At 39.5% G+C, this 17,261-nt stretch overlaps 1 protein-coding gene across 13 annotated transcripts in view; it reads left to right on the top strand.

Moving 5' to 3' along the window:
* The window catches only part of AFDN (afadin, adherens junction formation factor), a 143,523-nt gene that overhangs the window by 100,327 nt on the left and 25,935 nt on the right, over positions 1-17,261 (top strand). For all 13 annotated transcript variants that reach the window (XM_021670688.2, XM_064360460.1, XM_064360454.1 and 10 more), the window contains 4 exons: positions 631-717; positions 14,575-14,640; positions 14,848-14,921; positions 15,391-15,509. In XM_021670688.2, coding sequence (XP_021526363.1) covers positions 631-717; positions 14,575-14,640; positions 14,848-14,921; positions 15,391-15,509 — 346 coding nt within the window. The remainder of the gene's footprint in view (positions 1-630; positions 718-14,574; positions 14,641-14,847; positions 14,922-15,390; positions 15,510-17,261) is intronic.

The raw sequence follows: 17,261 nt of genomic DNA, 5'->3' as shown, positions 1-17,261 counted from the left end.
GTTCAAGCATTTCTCCTGCCTCAGCCTCCCAGTGGCTGGGATTACAGGTGCCCGCCACCATGCCCGGCTAATTTTTTAGAATTTTTAGTAGAGGCGGGGTTTCACCACGTTGATCAGTCTGGTCTTGAACCCCTGACCTCAAATGATTTGCCTTCCTCTGCCTCCCAAGAGACCTAGATGTTAGGTCATCTTTGTTATAACCAATTTTTGCAGTCCTCCCCATAGATAGTGTAAAATAAGTTTAAATTTCTTCTTTGGAAACACATACAAAAAGACTGGTAATTTATTTTGAAAGGTAATAAGGTAAAAATTGAATTTTGTCCTTATGATCAGGCTTTCCACCTGATAGTAATGGAGGATAGTAATGGGGGGTTAATTTTGTTTTATAAACTAAGTTTTTCAGTTCCCATTTAAATAGCATTTATGACTAGATTCATCTTTAAGACTTGAGTCAAGAATATTTAGTTTACCAGATTAATACCTGAGGAATATCTATATTAATTGAAATTTTTTTTTTACTGCTTATCTTCCCACCCTTTTTCTTTCCCCATTTGCTCCAGTGAACATGATTGATTAGATCATGAGTTATCTAACCATACAGAAGCACTTCCATTTGTTTTCATCCTTTAGGCTCAGCCTCTGAGGAAAGAACCTGAAATAATCACTGTGACCCTAAAAAAGCAAAATGGAATGGGCCTCAGCATTGTTGCAGCAAAGGTAGGCCAATTAGTCATGTGAGAGCTGTTCTCTCCGTTCTGTAAACATGGAGTCAGTAGTTGTCAGACTGGACCGTGTGGGAGGACTTTCCCACCTGTGAATAACGTGCCTGTTCAGTTCTGCTTCTGTGTGGGTGAGGAATGCTGTTACATGAATGAAGCCAGTGTGCTCACTGGGCCCAATTAGTTGGGGGATGATCTCCTACTCTGAGAATGTAGCTAGAGTGATACCTCGAGATTGAGCAGATGGTGCTCAGAAGGAAACAATTTAAAGGCATAGTCAAAACTTGATTCGCACAGTAGGGAGAGAAAGCATTGGTACAGTAGAAAACTGCATAGTGGAAGTGGGGCCCAGGTCCATCACCTCATCATGTTGGGCCAGTAGATACCTTTCTCAGACCCTAGTGCACATAAGAACCCCTAGGGACCTTGCTACACAAGGAGATTTCTGGTTCTCATCTCCAGTTGTTCCCTTCCAGTAGGTCTGCCCTGGAGCTTAGGAAATGGCATTCTTAACCTAGGCCTTCTGTGGTTCTGATAGATGTTGACTGCTGCACTACCCTCCCAGAATTCTTGGGGTTCGAATCCCGTTACCCGCTAGTTTTGGCAGGATATTTAAAACTACACAGATCTTTTCTTTCAGTTAAAGAAATGAGTATTGTGACTCTTGGCGTTACTCATGAGCCTCTTACACCATGTGAATCACAGTTATGTTTGCTTAGAATGAATTTTAGCTTTGAATCATAGCTATATATTTTCAATGAAACACGTTTTTAGCTAATATTCAATAACTAAGGTTTCAGTCAGCTTTGCTAATATTTTGCTTAAAAATAACACTTTGGCAACTACAATTTTTATTTTTGTTTCTATCTCTAGGAGTATATGAAAAGCTTGAAAATGTTATATAACAGTATGATAGAAGTGCCTTCTGAATTACACAGTTAATGTGCCTTGAGAAATGTTTTAATTGCTAATAGTCAAAAATTGTAGTTTCTTTTTCTTTATACCAGATTTATATTATCCTTTATGTTAATTTGAAAATAAATGGACTGTCATTTGAAACCTTGACATTCCCATTGCCTAGAGACCTGTGATTTTTAAAAGGTTACAATAAAGGTTTTTCTTCCTCAGCCCCTCTAATTTGTAAAGGGTCCAATTTGAAATGAGGGTATAGGGGCAGGCCATAAGGTCAGCTTCTCAGTGAACAAAACTAGAAGTATGAGAAAAAATGTTGAGGTCCTGGCTCTGAACTGAAGGCTGAATAGTGAGCTAATAAGTGGTCTGACAAGTACACAGGCTTTGCCTGGCTGGGCACATTTGCATCTCCTGTCCCGTCATACTGCAAGGCCTTTTTTTATTTTTATGTTTTAATTTTGTAAAGAGGTTGGGTCTTGCTCTGTCACCCAGGCTGGAGTGCAGGCAGTAGCACGATCACAGCTTTGAACTCCTGGGCTCAAGTGATCCTCCTGCCTCAGCCTCCCAGGTAGCTAGGACTACAGGAGCATATTACTTCACCTGGCTAATTTAAAAGCTTTTTTTAGAGACAGGGTCTCAGTATGCTGCCCAGGCTGATCTCAGTTAAACTCCTGGCCTCAAGCAATCCTCCCACCTTGGCCTCCCAAAGTGCAAACAAAGCTTTTGTGTCCTACTTTACAAGGACTTCCTGGCAGCTCTCTGCTCATCTCTGTCCCATAAATCAGGGTAATCAGGGTACTTTCAGAACTGGAATTAGATGATGAGGAGTCTGGTATCTTTTCCCTCTCAGACTGACTCTGTAGCATCTTTAGTGTAGTCGTTCCCACTCCCAAACACAGTCCCTGGCATATAGTAGGCAAAAAATACTTGTTGAAAGACAGCAAATAAGAATTTTTTTTTTTACCAAATGGATATTTGATTTGCTCTTACACATGTTTAATCATGGAAGTTAATTTATTTAAGATAACAAATTACCAACTGCATTAGCAAAACTCTCACTGAATTAGCTATGAGGAAAATTTGTTATCCATAATCTTAGTCATAACACAAAATGCCTACAAAACAGTATGTGATCAAGATCTAATGCAGGTACCATAAAGCTTAACCTTTGTGTATTTCGGAGAAGTTACGAAGATTAGTGAGTATTGTAGCAGTCGTTGAGGTCATCATGGGAGAAGTGGAATTTCAGCTGGTCCTTGGAACAAACCTAATTGGAATGAAGGAATAAAGGAGATATATCGTGGGTGGGAGTGAGAGCGCAAGCGAGACTGGAAGCGGCAAGTCTTGTGTACACCTCATTTGGATAAAGTGAGACCTGTGCAACTACTAGGGAGAGTGGAATAAGGCGGGCAGAGTGCCTAACTAGTTTTAAAACTCTTGATTGACAGGGTTAAGGAGTCTGTACTTGATGTTATAGGCACCACAGATAAATGCAGGATTTAGAATAAAAGAGGAGCATGATGAAACTGACATTTAGAAGGCTTTCTCTGGATCTGGTGTGCAGTATAGATTAGTAGAACCTGGGACTGAAGGTGAGCGTCTGCTTAGGAGTTCATCAGAGGAACCTGAACGCTTTAGTATATGGGTTGAAGGTGCTGTGTGGGGCATAGCAGGCTGCCTCTCAGAGACCAAGGCCTGTGGGGTTCACCTGTGCAGGCAGAGGGTGGTCCAGGGTGCCTCAGCCCACCTCACCATCCAGAATTTCTGCTTACTCCTGGTAAGGGTCCTGCTCACAGACCGTATTTCCAAGCTTGTTAGAATTTAAGGGACCAGGACTAAAACATTTGGAGATGTGAAAGGGGAAGTATCAGCCATAGAACTATGTTTTCTCTCTGCTTACCAACTGAATCAATGCCCATTTTCAGGAAAAAATCAGAATTAAAAATTACTCTACCATTCTCAAATCTGTGGACAAAATTTAACCTCCATATTTTCTGTTATGTTTATCCTGTAACCTTATTTTAAATGCTCTTCTTATCTGAGGTTTTAAGAGTGTGGAGGTGGAAGTAGGGGGCTTCCATTATCAGTTTCCACGTCTTCCAATTAAAAATAATATAGATTCAAGTCTGATTTAGCTCAGCATTCAGTCTTTCAGAATTTTTGATTCTCTCGTATGATTTCCTGATGTATAAAGGAACTACATTACCTTATAGCAAGAGAGAAGGAGAGGAGCTCTGGGTTCACTCGGCACTTGCTCACCCTTTCCTGGGCGGCCTCTGGCCTCTGATTGTCTGTCTCTGAATGTTAACCTCTGTTCTTGTCAGGGTGACAGGGCGCAATTAGGACAACAAACCGGATTGAAAGTCACACCTGAGTTTTTTCCTGTTGCCAAGATGTCTGTGATCTTAGCCACTTTATCAGCACATGCCCCTTGACCACTTGAGGGACCAGACAGAAAACTTTGTGAGGAGTTATATGGTAGAATAAAGAAAGGCTTTGTGATGGTGCACCTAGACAGCTGAGGATTTTATTATAGGTGAAATAAGGACCCTTGAGATTTCAGTGAGGCATACTATGATTAGAATGCAGTGTTTAAAGTTTATTTTTACAACTCTGGAACATGGATCAGAGACACTCAGAAGTACAGCCGGAGACTAATAGTAAGTTATACTAGTTTCCACCTGAGAGGTTGTGGAAGCTTACTGTAGGGATGAGGCAGTGGAGATGATGCAGAGGACAAAGGCGTTCTAGAACAGACCATGAAGGCAGGCATCTTCTCTTACTGACTGTTCAAGGGTTGACAGTTTCTGGTCATAGTAGGTACTGATACATATTTGTTGAGTGGCAGTTTTTGGATTGGTTCGTGAGTTGTCAGTAGTGGATGAAAGAGGGAAGTATCCAAATGAATCCTGATTTTGTCTTGGGCAACTGGGCATATGGAGATGTGATTTACCAAGACAGGGAAACTGCAGAGGGGCAAGTGTGGTGGCAGTGGGCATTGAGAGTTTAGCTTTGAATGTGTCATACTGGAGATGCGGATGCCTGTTGAGCTGAGTGAATGTATATTATCTAGTAGATAGTTGGTAGTGAAACTCAGAAGGTTAGAGCTAGAGATAAAATTTGAATGTCAGCATATAGATGCTCTGAAGGAAATAACTTAAAGGAAATGGCCTATTGACTGGACAGTGTACCATTTTCAGAAATGAAGTGTCTATTAACGTCTTTTCTTGAAAAGAGAGACATGAATCTAGCAGTTCCCTGGCATACCTGATTACTAAATATATCCATCCTTTTCCAGTTTACTTGTAATTTCTGGTACTTGGAAAGTCATCTAACACATAGACACTGCTGACATTACACTATATAGTTGATAGGTATGTGGGTCTGCATAAATTATTATAGTAGAGTGGACTTATTTTTGAGATTTCAGGGGTGTATTCTGAGTGAAGGATAGGGCAGTATACAGGGGGATTTCACCGCTAGCCCTACCCTGAGCCTGTTGGTGTGGTGGCGTCACGTAGGATTCCGTTTGTGTCTGGGCTCTGCAGTCACGCTGCTGCCATGCAGATTCTGCTCCTGCCACTGGCAGCCTTGGAGCTCTGAGCACATCGCACCCCCTCTCAAAGCCTTAGTTTCCTTGCCTTTAATATCGCAGTGATAGTTACAGTTACCTCAGCTTTTGCATGTTGAGCCGGTACTAGATAATCACCTGCAACTTGTATTCTTGTTAGTATCATGAGTGTGTGGTATATTTATATATTTTTTTATACAGAAGAGCCTATAGACTTGTGTAGTTAAACGTTATCCCCAGTAATTTGGTTGCTTTTGTTGTTTTCTGTAAGCTGCGTGGCTTTTGTATTTGGCCCATTCTTTTTTCCATTTCTAAATTGGTGTATGGCTTAGCTGCTGTAACCCTGAACCATGTTTTGGTGTTAAGTTCCCTGACTCGCCTTCCACATGGTGGTTAAATTTTATGAAATCCAGATGATTTGGAAGTGGTGTGGATATGCAGTTTACTTTTTAAAACATTGCTTTTGGGGACATTCAGCAAGCTACTTCTTGCTCATCTGTGGGACAACATGATGCTTCCTGTTTAATTTGGATTTTTAAATTACAAACAATTCCTTCCTTTTTGTTTTTCTAACTGCTTTTAAAGTTTAAAAGTACAAAATGAATGGTAATCATAGTGGACTGGTTACGTAAGAGCCTGAATATTGCGTTAGTTCTAGGTCGTGTTGATAAATACCATACCGGGTCATCGCATCCAGTGCAGAATGTGGTGATCCTGGTCTTGAAAAACCAGCTGTGTTGGATGCTGTTGAAAACTGAGAGAAGTAGACAGTTGTTTTTTCAGTTCCAGAAGTTGTTGTGGTCCCAGAAATGAAAATGTGGTTCTCTGTTGTTGGAAGAACGCAGTCAGTGGTGAGTTTGTTCAGGCTGCTGTTGTCGGCGTTCTTATGCATGCTGTGATCTTGAAAGAATGCTTTTTCTTTTAGTATAACTTGTTTAAACCTGTCAATAATTAACTTGCTCATGAAGCAACAACCATTTAATGTAGCTTGTAATTACACACTCAGATTTTTTTTGCTTTCTGTTTTGTGCTGCAAATTCTTAAGCTTCATAAAAACATAAGGCTTCTATATGCTTCTTATTTAAGAAAAAAGCCATGATATTTTATCCTGCTGAGTATAATATGGTGAAGATTGCTTTAAATGTGATGACTGCCACTGTGTAGCTCGCTGAGGACACGTATCAGAATATCCATGGTGTAACTTACTTTTGGCCCCGTCAGGTGGCTAACTGGACCCTTTCTCTAAAACCTGTTTTTTTCTCTAAAAGTGACCATAAAAATGACACTTTTAAAAGTACTTAGGATATTTTACTATTTTATTTAAAAATAAATGGTTAATTAATGCCTAACTTCAAGTTTATGCTTTTAGACTATATACTGATGTAAAGTTTTAAGATCTTAAAATCATAGCTTAAAACATGGAGGTTCCTATGCCCTAAAAATGAGAGGGTAAAGACAGTGTTTATTAACATATCTTCTCACTGTTTAGAGAGTAAGGTTCTCTCATGAACTGTAATTTCTTGCATGAACTTTGAAGACTTTGAGACCTTCTTTAATTATCTGATTATGACCACGTGGAAAAGAGCTAGTCAAACAAATGAAGTCAGGAAATTCTGGCTTCCTTTTTAAAGTCAGTTGCAAAGTTCCTATTGTGCTTACAATTTCTTCCATGGAGATGCCAGAAACATCTTTCCATTAAGTTGTATGAAGTGACACAGTACCCCTCATGGCTTCTTATGTATTTGGAAACAATATATTTTTGTGCCAAAAGCAAAATAGTAAGTTATATAAAAGAATACTGTTTTTACCTAGTTTATAGTATTGGACTAAGTACCGATTTCTTGGATTGGCTTAAATGCTGAATTCAGATACAGCATTAAAATAACATAATAGGAACATAAAATGTTAATCCCCTAAAGAGCCATCATAGAAAATAATGATATTTGTAGAGTTACCTGGATGTAGGATCTTGGCTGTGGGGTAGCCCAGAGGTTCACACCGCCCTGGGCTTGCCCCTTCTCTCTCAGTGGAAGCTTAAGCTATCCAGACCCACCCATCCATCCCCTGTGCGGGCCAGGACTCTCGGGAGCTTTGTCAGGATTCTCAGGGTCACCTCCAGTGGTCTCGTATGCCTAAAAATCTGCGAGTCACACACCACTTTACTAGGCCAAGGAGAATTGTGCGCTCTGCCCTGGTGACATTCACACTCCCTACAAATGTGGCGTGTGGTCTTCTGGGGTTCATGAGCCTCCTGCATCCCATCTGCAGGACCACCTTCATTCTCTTCTTCATTTTATGAAGAGGGAAGAAATAGATGTGGTGTTGTTGGGTTTGTATTTCATACAAAGCATAAACAAAAACCAGAGCTGGAACTGTAGCCTTGCCCGCAGCACCAGACCTGTTAGGGATAGCTCACCACCGACTTTCAAGGTTGCTGGATGTAGAATTTATATAAAAAGTGAATTTTAGAACTGATTATTTCAAAATTAAGGTAGTTCCTACCCAACAAGAGAGATCTTTAGAATGTTTCTAAAACCCTAGCCTGGATTTACTTGTCTGACTAGAAATAAAGCAATTGAAAAGCCCTGAGGAAAGCAGCAAGTGGGCAGAGTGTCGGCTGAAACATGCCTGATGACTGTGAAATGTTTCTGGGCTCTGAGGTCATTCCAGCCCTGTATTGTTCTAAAATCTCTAGCCAGAGAACCCAGGCTAGGTTTTTTTACCTGAGAACAATAGGTTTGGATTCATGACGATTTCGCCAGCATATCTTTCTTCCTCCTGCTCCTTTTTTTTTTTTTTGATTGTGTTTTAATTATGTCTTTATGCTGTTTATCACGTTGTACTCCCACACGCACTCAGGGTTTGCTGCTGGAATGTTGGAAGCCTAGGCTCCTCCTGACCGAGCCTCGCTGTGCGTGTGGGGAGACTACCTACACTTCTACAAAACCTCTCCTGAAGAGGTGTAGTCAGAGAATTAGAGAAGACATTTGGGGAGCAGTCTTTTCCTTGTTGCCATTTCTCATCGATTGCACAAAGCAACTTATAGGTGCGTGCTTCTTTCTCAGTTCTAGGGAAAGCTGAATGTATAGCAGCTGAGTTGTTTCTGTGTTTCATTATAATTTTTGGTAACTTTTTATTTCTTGCCATTCTCTCTCGTAACTCTGTAGGTAAATTTCAGATACAACTTTGCTTCATCCTGTTTTTGTCCTCTCTTTCTTCTCTCTCCTCTCCCTCATTAGTCCCATCTCCCCTCTTTCCTTTTTAATAGAAAGAAAGGCAGTTTCAAGATGCATTTTAAGATTAAAATGTTCAGATCAAACAGGCAGTGATCTTTGTGTTTTCCTTTTTGCCTTTTTTTTTTTTAAGGACAAAATCTAAATCTTCTGCCAGCTTGTACTCCAGATTGGGTATCCTCTAATATGCTGAAATCATGTTGAGGGGCGCAAATGCTGAACATAGAGGTTTAGATGCTGCACCGCAAATGTTCTCGGGGCCTCCAGAGGGGGAAAAGTTGATTTAAAAATTTGCCTCTGGTATTTTAATTTGGTTAATTAAACTCTAAAATTGTACTTACTGAAATTTTTAATTCCTGGTGCCTTTCAAATCTGTAACTGCTTTTCAGAAGACCTCTGCCCCAACTTTTCTTTAATAGAATTGATTTGTTAAATGAGGAATGAGTAATCCTGAATATGATTATTCTTTTAGTTTTATAAATAATAAATGGACTAAAATGCAATAATATCTTTTCAAATACCATATTAGGTACCTTTAAGCAAGTAATTCTTAAAACTATTTACCCTTTGTGGATTTATCTGTACTATTGTGTTCTCACAGAAAAGAAATAGAATTACCATAAAATGAATTTAATTGTGTGTGCATCTAAATATAAAATAGACACTAATTATCTTAATAAATTTTGAGTTCAGCCTTAATAAACTACATTAGATTGTGCACTATTGTTTAAAAATAAGACCTAAATTAAGTGGTTGAGTATTTCTGAAATTAACAAATTCTATTTCATAGCTTTTTGTTTTGTTTTGTTTTGTTTTTTTCTTTTTTTCTTTTTTTTTTTTTTTGAGAGGGAATTTCTCCCTTGTTACCCAGGCTGGAGTGCAATGGCGCGATCTCGGCTCACCGCAACCTCTGCCTCCTGGGTTCAGGCAATTCTCCTGCCTCAGCCTCCTGAGTAGCTGGGATTACAGGCACGTGCCACCATGTCCAGCTAATTTTATTTTTGTATTTTTAGTAGAGATGGAGTTTCACCATGTTGACCAGGATGTTCTCGATCTCTTGACCTCGTGATCCACCCGCTCGGCCTCCCAAAGTGTTTTTTTGTTTTTTACCATAGGCAGTACAATTCTTATGTATTCAAATGAAGTGGGGTGGGTAGTGAGAGCTCCATAATGTTAGGGAATTGTTATGGCTTGATAGATGACAGTTTGCTGAGGCGTCTGACCGGCAGCAGAGGCAGTTAGGGATGCAGCAGAGCTGCTTTACTCTGCCCTTCCTCCGGTCAGGGTGTACATTCCAGGCCTGTACTGCCATGGCCAGATTGAGACACCTTGAATGAGCGGACACCTTGTAGTTGGACAGAGATTGAGGTGATTCAGGTTGAAGGGAATTGCCCATATTGATGTGATATACATAGTCAGACATTTCTTAAGAGCTATTTCATCTCTGGTAGCTATAATTTTGTTTTTCTAAAATAATTACCAGTAGAACTGTAATTTCTCCATACAGTAGTTGTAGTTAACGATTTTTACGACCAGTTTATGACTGTGAGCTGCACCTGAAGTTTAAGTAGGATCCAGATAAACAGAGGTGGTAGAAGGGAAGGGCATGCGAACAGGGCCAGCAGGTCTGAGGGAAAGGAGTGTGTGCAGAAGGTGCAGGGTCCGTGGACGGGGATTGTGTCTGCAGAAATGTCTGTGAAGCCGAAGCAGTCCATGAAGTAGAGGTCCAAATGCCAACCAGAATGTGGATACCTCTTAAATTATCCAGATCTATATTCTTTACTTGCACATCATTTTGTCTTCCTGTCTCTAAGAGTATTTTCAAAGTATATTTCTTGATGCATTGTCTTGACTTTTAATTAAATTCAGTTTTTATGACCAACCTTGAATAGACCTTTTAGATTTTAATGGATGTTTTGAATTCAGGTCTCTAATAATCATGAATGCTGTTTACACTTTTTTTGTAGAGACAGCGTCTCACTGTGTTGCCCAGGTCGGTCTTGAACTCCTGCCCTCAAGCAGTCCTCCTGCCACAGCCTCCCAAAGTGTTGCGATGACTGCCACCATGCCTAGCTCTATCATGAATGCTTATTTCCTTAAATGAAAACCTCTTTTTTGTGACAAACAGATATACTTAAAAATTCAGTTTACTTGGAATTAAAAGAAGTGATTCTAACTTAGAATTCAGATAATTTCTGAATATATAAGAAAAATAGAATCTGTCTTACTCTTGTGCCTTTTCCGACAATCATGGATTTGAGATCCCTTCCTAAAAGGGCACATTGGGTGCCATAGCCTGAAGTGCTTTTCTGTCTATCTTTCTAAACTAGTAATTTCACAAAGTTTTATTGCTAACCCATATACAATGGGCATATCAGTTGCTTCTTAACTTACTAAACAGGAAATTGACCAAATTTCTTACTGATCAGTGTTAGTAAACTATAAGTCAACCTAACTGAGAAGCTGTTCTGGAAGGGATAGAGCTTCTTATACTCAAGAAGCTTCTAGTGGAGTTGGAGGAAGGAGCCATTTGCAGAGGTAGCTGTAATGCAGGACACAGTGATTCACTGCTTAAAAAGAACAAAGAAAATCCAATGTGATGAGAACATTAGTGAAGAAGAGATGATATCTTCCCTGGCACTGGGAAGGTGAGTGGGCTGGCAGGTGAGCTTCGGAGATGAATGATGGAGAGGATTTGGCATGTCCCCTGCATCAGAAAGACAGTTGCTGTAGAGAGAACATCACCTAAGTCAAGAACACGAGAGTGGGAGGAGATGAGGGCTGATCGAGTGGAGAATGATGAGCGAGGTTTAAGCTTGAACTTTGGTTCATGGAGCCGTGAATACCTTGTGCAGGAAGCTGCTGTGGATTTTTACAGCAGCTGGCGGTTAGAAAAGTCTGCTCAGGATAGTGTTATCTGAGCTGTGCTTCAGGAAACATAAGTGGATGTAGGGAGACCAGAAAATCAGTTAAAAGGAGAGCGTCCTCATTTTGCCAGAATTTTTCTGAAATTTATAATGCAAGCTTCGACCTATTTAAAGATAGTTCATTCAGATATCAGTAGTACATGATCAATTTTGCTTCAATACTTAAATTTAGGCATTAAATTTCACATTGCTTATAGTATCATAAATCACCTGTCATAAAATGGTGTAGGATTTTGGGTTCTTTAAATGCCATGTGTCGTTCACATGGAGTCCACATCTTCAGTGTGCACGTTAGCTGTCTGCTTGTTTAGGGTGCTAGGAAGGAAAAGAGCCTAGTGCTTGTCCTCAGGAATGTGATGACTGCTCTGAGTGAAGGAGCTGAAAATGAGGTGACAGTGCCACGAGACTGAGGTTCATTGTGAAGCTGGAACAAAGACCTCTTGTGAAAATGAAAACTGAGAGTGGCGGGAGAGCTGACTGACAGGCAACGGCAGCCACGCCTGCAGGTGAAGCAAGACAGTCCCGCCCTCACTTTCTCATCGTTCTCTTTTATGATTTTAAACACGTGTGCAGTTGAAGCAAGATGATCCCTCCCTCACTTTCTCATCGTTCTCTTTTATGATTTTAAAAAGAGTTTTGTTAGTGCAGATTGTCTTAAGTATGTGCCAGTTTTTTGGTCTTTAAAATTGTGATTGTACAAAGAATACCAGAAATGGAAGGAGGAGGCTTGATTTATCGTTTTAAAATATATATTTGGCATTTCCTTGTTTATAATAGTGTTACTAAAAATAATATATTGCTAATATTACTGCTAAACATTTTTCTTGTCAGAGATGGTAATAATTGGCTATCTTATTAAAGGGATAATTTTTATTCTTTACATTACAAGGTCAGGGTTATATTAACTGGAAGATAATGCCATGCGAAAATGTTGCCAAGTGCCCATTCTCACTGACAGTTGGCATTCTCATATTCAATACGCATTGCTTTTCTGTCAGGTAGAAAGCAGAGGAAAAAATAACTAGCTCTGTAGAACTTTTTAAAAACCTGACTAAAAAGGGAATAGGCATGCAGCATTTTCAGGAAAAAAAAAAGAGACTTTCAGCACTCCAACAAGAATTAGTACTGGATGACTACAAATAAACCGCTGAAGAATAGCAGCAGCTCCATGATGGCAAGGGTTTTTGTCTGTTGTGTTCATTGATGTGTACATGGAGCTTAGGACAGTACAGGCACTTGGTGGATATTTGTTCAGTGAATGAGATTGTCATTTAAACAGCTGAGGCATAGAATTAAACAGTTATTCATGAATCACTTAAAATTATTAAATGTGTAAATAAATTCAGTTAATTATCTTACGTGTGAGCGATTACCTGATTTAACAGCTAGGGGTGGTGGGGCGGGTGCTGTGTCTTAGAAGTATTTTTCCATAGTGTGTCGTGGTTCCCTTGATTCAAGGAAACCCAGTATTGCCATAGATGTAGTGAGGCAAAAAGCGTGTTTTTTATTCTTTTGCTAAGTGATTTGTTAAAATTTAGAAAGTTGCTGTTTATTGAGTGCCTGCTGTATATTTTAGCTTTTATATTGAAATTTTAAATTTACAAAAAGCTCAGTCTTTGCCAGCTATCCCAGTAATGCTTTTTTATGGCAAAAGGATCCATTCAAGGACCACAGGTTGCATTTGGCTGTTGTGGTGCGTGGACTGTGCTGAATGATTTCTGAAGGGAGGTAGCAAGTGGGCCGTGAGGTATCTGGGACTGGGCCAGAGACGTGTATTGAGGTGAGAGTGGAAGCCATCCATGGGGGAGATGTGTGGACCGACACAGAGGGATGTCAGGGTGAGGGTGGAAGGCATCCACAGGCGAGATGCGTGGACAAACACAGACAGGGTGTAGGGGTTAGAGTGGAAGGCATCCACGGGAGAGATGCATGGACAGACACAGAGCATAGTTAAAGTGAACAGATGGAAAATTCAGATCAAAGCTGCAAAGGAGAATACTTGATTTTGCGTTCTATAGAACTTTTATAAACTTAGTTCCCAGATAATGTAACCACATGAAATTTGAAGTATACTGCTTTCCAAAATGGAGTTGCTTTGTTAAATTAAGAAATATTATACTGTTTTAAAAATGAGGTATGTAATGGGAGGTTTTATGGTTACAAAATTTGACCTGCTCACAGGTATTTTGTTTTGTTTTTCCTTGAGGGGAGGAAGGGAGTCAGGATCAGCAGTGCTGGCCAGTCAGGCTGTCTTCTATAAACTTAACTTGTTAACTGAATGAGATAAATGTGAGTGGTTTCCAAGGGAAAATTACACAGTTCTAGGGTGTTATAGAAAATCTATTTTCGTTAAGTCATTTGTTGAATCACAGCTTTGCACCTTTCTGTACCGTATTTTTACTCTTAGCATGCAATGCCTTGTAACGGTTGAAATGGATTTGTATTTACCTTCAATTGTTGTGACCTAAGGAATTATGCTCAGTTGTACAATACTATCCATAATATAAGACTTCATGCGTAGGATTGTTTTCTTTGAAATTTGCAATAAATTGTCCAAAATGCTGATTGTTTTAGGGTTAGGCTTAGTGTTAGTATAGTTGTGATATCCAAGTAGAATATTGGTGATTCTGAAAATAATTGTATATAGTACTTAAATTTATCTAACAGAAGTTTATTATTCTTTCATAATACATCACTTCTATGTGAATTGGATTTTGTTGCTTTAATATTTATTTACTGTTACAGTACATGAGTTATAATACAGATTATTTTCTGTATTATTTTCTCTAAGTTTCTCTTATTGTTTGCCACAAGAAATTTTTTTATCATTTAAAATCTTAAACTATATGTATGAACAGAACAAGGGTATAAGGGAGGATACAGGTAAACGGTGAAATGTAAACATACTGTACTAAGTTGCTTTTTGTATTAAAATGATTAATAGTATATATCATGCAGTAGCTTTTAGTTCACTTACACTTGTAGCTGTTCAGAACGATTCTTAAATTAACCTCAGGATTCCAAGTCTCTATTTTAGTCTCATCATTAGCTGATGCATGAATAACTGATTTTTCATGTAAAAATGAGAAGCAGGGCTTTGTTGCAGTTATCTGTGTACATGATGGGTGGCTTTATTTTTGTTTTATTTTCCTGCATCATATGTTTCTTACAGTGTATTTTCAATGCAGTATGTTCGCCTTGTTTTTGCATAGGGTGCTGGTCAAGATAAACTAGGAATCTACGTGAAGTCGGTTGTGAAAGGAGGTGCTGCGGATGTGGTCAGTATCATTTTGAAGGAAGTACACTTTCAGTGTGTCACATTCAGCAAATTATGTGAGAGATTCTGCTGCTACTTTTAGTTATGTAACACTATACAGTGTTCGTTGGAAGAACAAATAGGATATGTACTCATCATTACCTTTTCTTCCTCCCTTCTCCCTTTGCTGTCCACCCCCAATCATGCACACACTTGTGGATGTGCCTAGGATGGACGTCTAGCTGCAGGTGATCAGCTCCTCAGCGTGGATGGACGAAGTCTGGTTGGGCTCTCTCAGGAAAGGTATCATAGATTTATTTGTTTGAAGCTTAGTATTAGCATTTTTAGGTGACTTTTGCATTAAGTTTTGAAATTGGAAGATGAAAACTGTGCTAAAACGTTATGCTCATATTACTCTTTACCTTTGTTAGTGTACGTGACATTTCAGTTGTTACCAAATTATAAATATATACTTTATTCTATTACAGTTTCTTTGAAACTTGAAAGAAACATACTCTTGACACTTTTTTAAATTTCTGAATATTATCTACTGTTCTTAATATGATAACAGGAGATGTGTTTGCCTATGTTCACAGTCAGTTTTCAGAGGAAGAAAATGGGTAGTGAGTAAGCGGTCTGAAAGTCAGAACCATTACCCAAAATAATAGATGAGGCTGTGGAACATGATTTTCAGTTGCTGTGATCACAGTTACTTATGACAGAGCAGGCACTGTATTTCGTTTTTCTTACATGTGTAATCTTCTTCTCCTAGGGCAGCAGAACTCATGACAAGAACAAGCTCTGTGGTGACACTGGAAGTAGCAAAGCAGGGTGCCATCTACCACGGTCTGGCCACCCTCCTCAATCAGCCATCCCCCATGATGCAGAGAAGTAAGGACCAGTAGGGAAACAGTGGCCACGACCCTGTGTTTTACAGTCATGGCCTCTTTACATAGTCACAAAACCCCCTGGAGGAGGTACTGGTGTTACTGTTGCCCCGCTTTTAAGGAAATTGAGGATGAGAGCGCTTAAGCTCAGTGCCCGGGATTCCCATGTGGGCCGTCTGACTTTGCAGCCCACACTGTGAGTCACCATGTCCCCTCCCTGTCATCAGGAGCCATTCAGCTTTACCCTCACAGGGCTGGTTGACTGCTGGTGAGCTTTCATAGGCCCAGCACATGGTGGGTGCTCAGAGTGAATGTGACACGTTAAGGATGAACTGGGAAAAAACTAGAGAATGAATAAACAGTTTTCAGTTTTGATAGGCAAACTCAGTATTTCAAGTGTTGAAAGAGTACATTCAGTTCTTCACTGAAGAAATATGCATTTATTTGTATCTGAGTAGTTCCTTTAGTCCTGCGTATGCTGAGATAGGGCATGATGATCACATTAGGTACACAGTCATGCATCGCCTGGCAAGGGGGGATCCATTCTGACAAACTCATTCTTAGTTTATCTCATCACTGTGTGCACCTCACACTGTACTCACACAAGCCTAGATGGTGTAGGCTGTTGCTCCTAGGCTGCAGACCTGTACAGCATGTCACTGTACTGAATACTGCAGGCAACTATGATTCAGCGGTAACATATCTAAACATAGAAAAACTACAGTAAAAAAAAAAACAGAGTAAAAGAGTAACAGAGCTACACCTGTAAAAGGCCACTTACCCTGCGTGGGGCTTGTAGGACTGGAAGTTGCCCCGGGGGAGTCCGCAGGTGAGTGGTGAGTGAATGTGAATGCCCAGGACATGACCATAACTACTGTAGACTTTATAAACACTACACACTTCAAATTTAAGAAAAAAAAAAGATTTCTTTAATAATAAATTAACAACTTGCTGTAACTTTTTTACTATGTAAAATTTTAAATTTTAAAAACACTTCTGACTCTTTTGTAGTAACACTTAGCTTAAAACACAAACATGTTGTACAGCTGTACAGAAATATTTTCTTTATATCCTTACTCTACAAGTGATTTTCTGTTTTTCTTAAATTTATCTTTTTGGTTAAAATCTCATACATAAGCACACACATTAGCTTAGGCCTGCACAGGGTCAGGATCGTCAGTGACACTGTCTTCCACCTCCACATCTGGTCCCACAGGAAGGTCTTCAGGGCAGTGACATGCCATGGAGCCATCACCTCCTGTGATAACAATGCCTTTTTCTGGAAGGCCTCCTGACAGACCTGCCTGTGGCTGCTTCACCATTAACTTTTCTATAAGTAAAAAGAGTACACTCTAAAATGACAATAAAAAGTGTTGTATAGTAAAATAGATAAATCGTAACCTATTACATTATTACATTATCAAGTATTATATACCGTGTATAACTGTACGAGCTGTACTTGTATACAGCTAGCAGGGCAGTCTGGCGTGACCACAGACATGAGGAATGCGTCGTACTACAGCTTTACACTGGCTAAGACATCATTAGGACATAGAGATTTTTCAGCTCTGTTGTAATCTTAGGAGACCACTGTCACGGATGTGGTTCATTGACCAAAATGGGCTTATTTGGTGCATGACAGTAATTCACTTAAAAATCTTAGTTATTTAAATAACTTATTTTTGGGAACTGTGGTTTTATAGCTACATCAAGAAGAATCTCAGAATAAAATCAGTATAAGTTTGGGGTTTTTAAA

This window comes from Aotus nancymaae, unplaced genomic scaffold (genome assembly GCF_030222135.1).
Source record: "Aotus nancymaae isolate 86718 unplaced genomic scaffold, 86718_ANA_hifiasm-v0.15.2.pri h1tg000040l, whole genome shotgun sequence".
Lineage (NCBI taxonomy): Eukaryota > Metazoa > Chordata > Mammalia > Primates > Aotidae > Aotus > Aotus nancymaae.
Note: the sequence above shows the minus strand (reverse complement) of the source record. Positions and strands in the feature narration are given on the sequence as shown.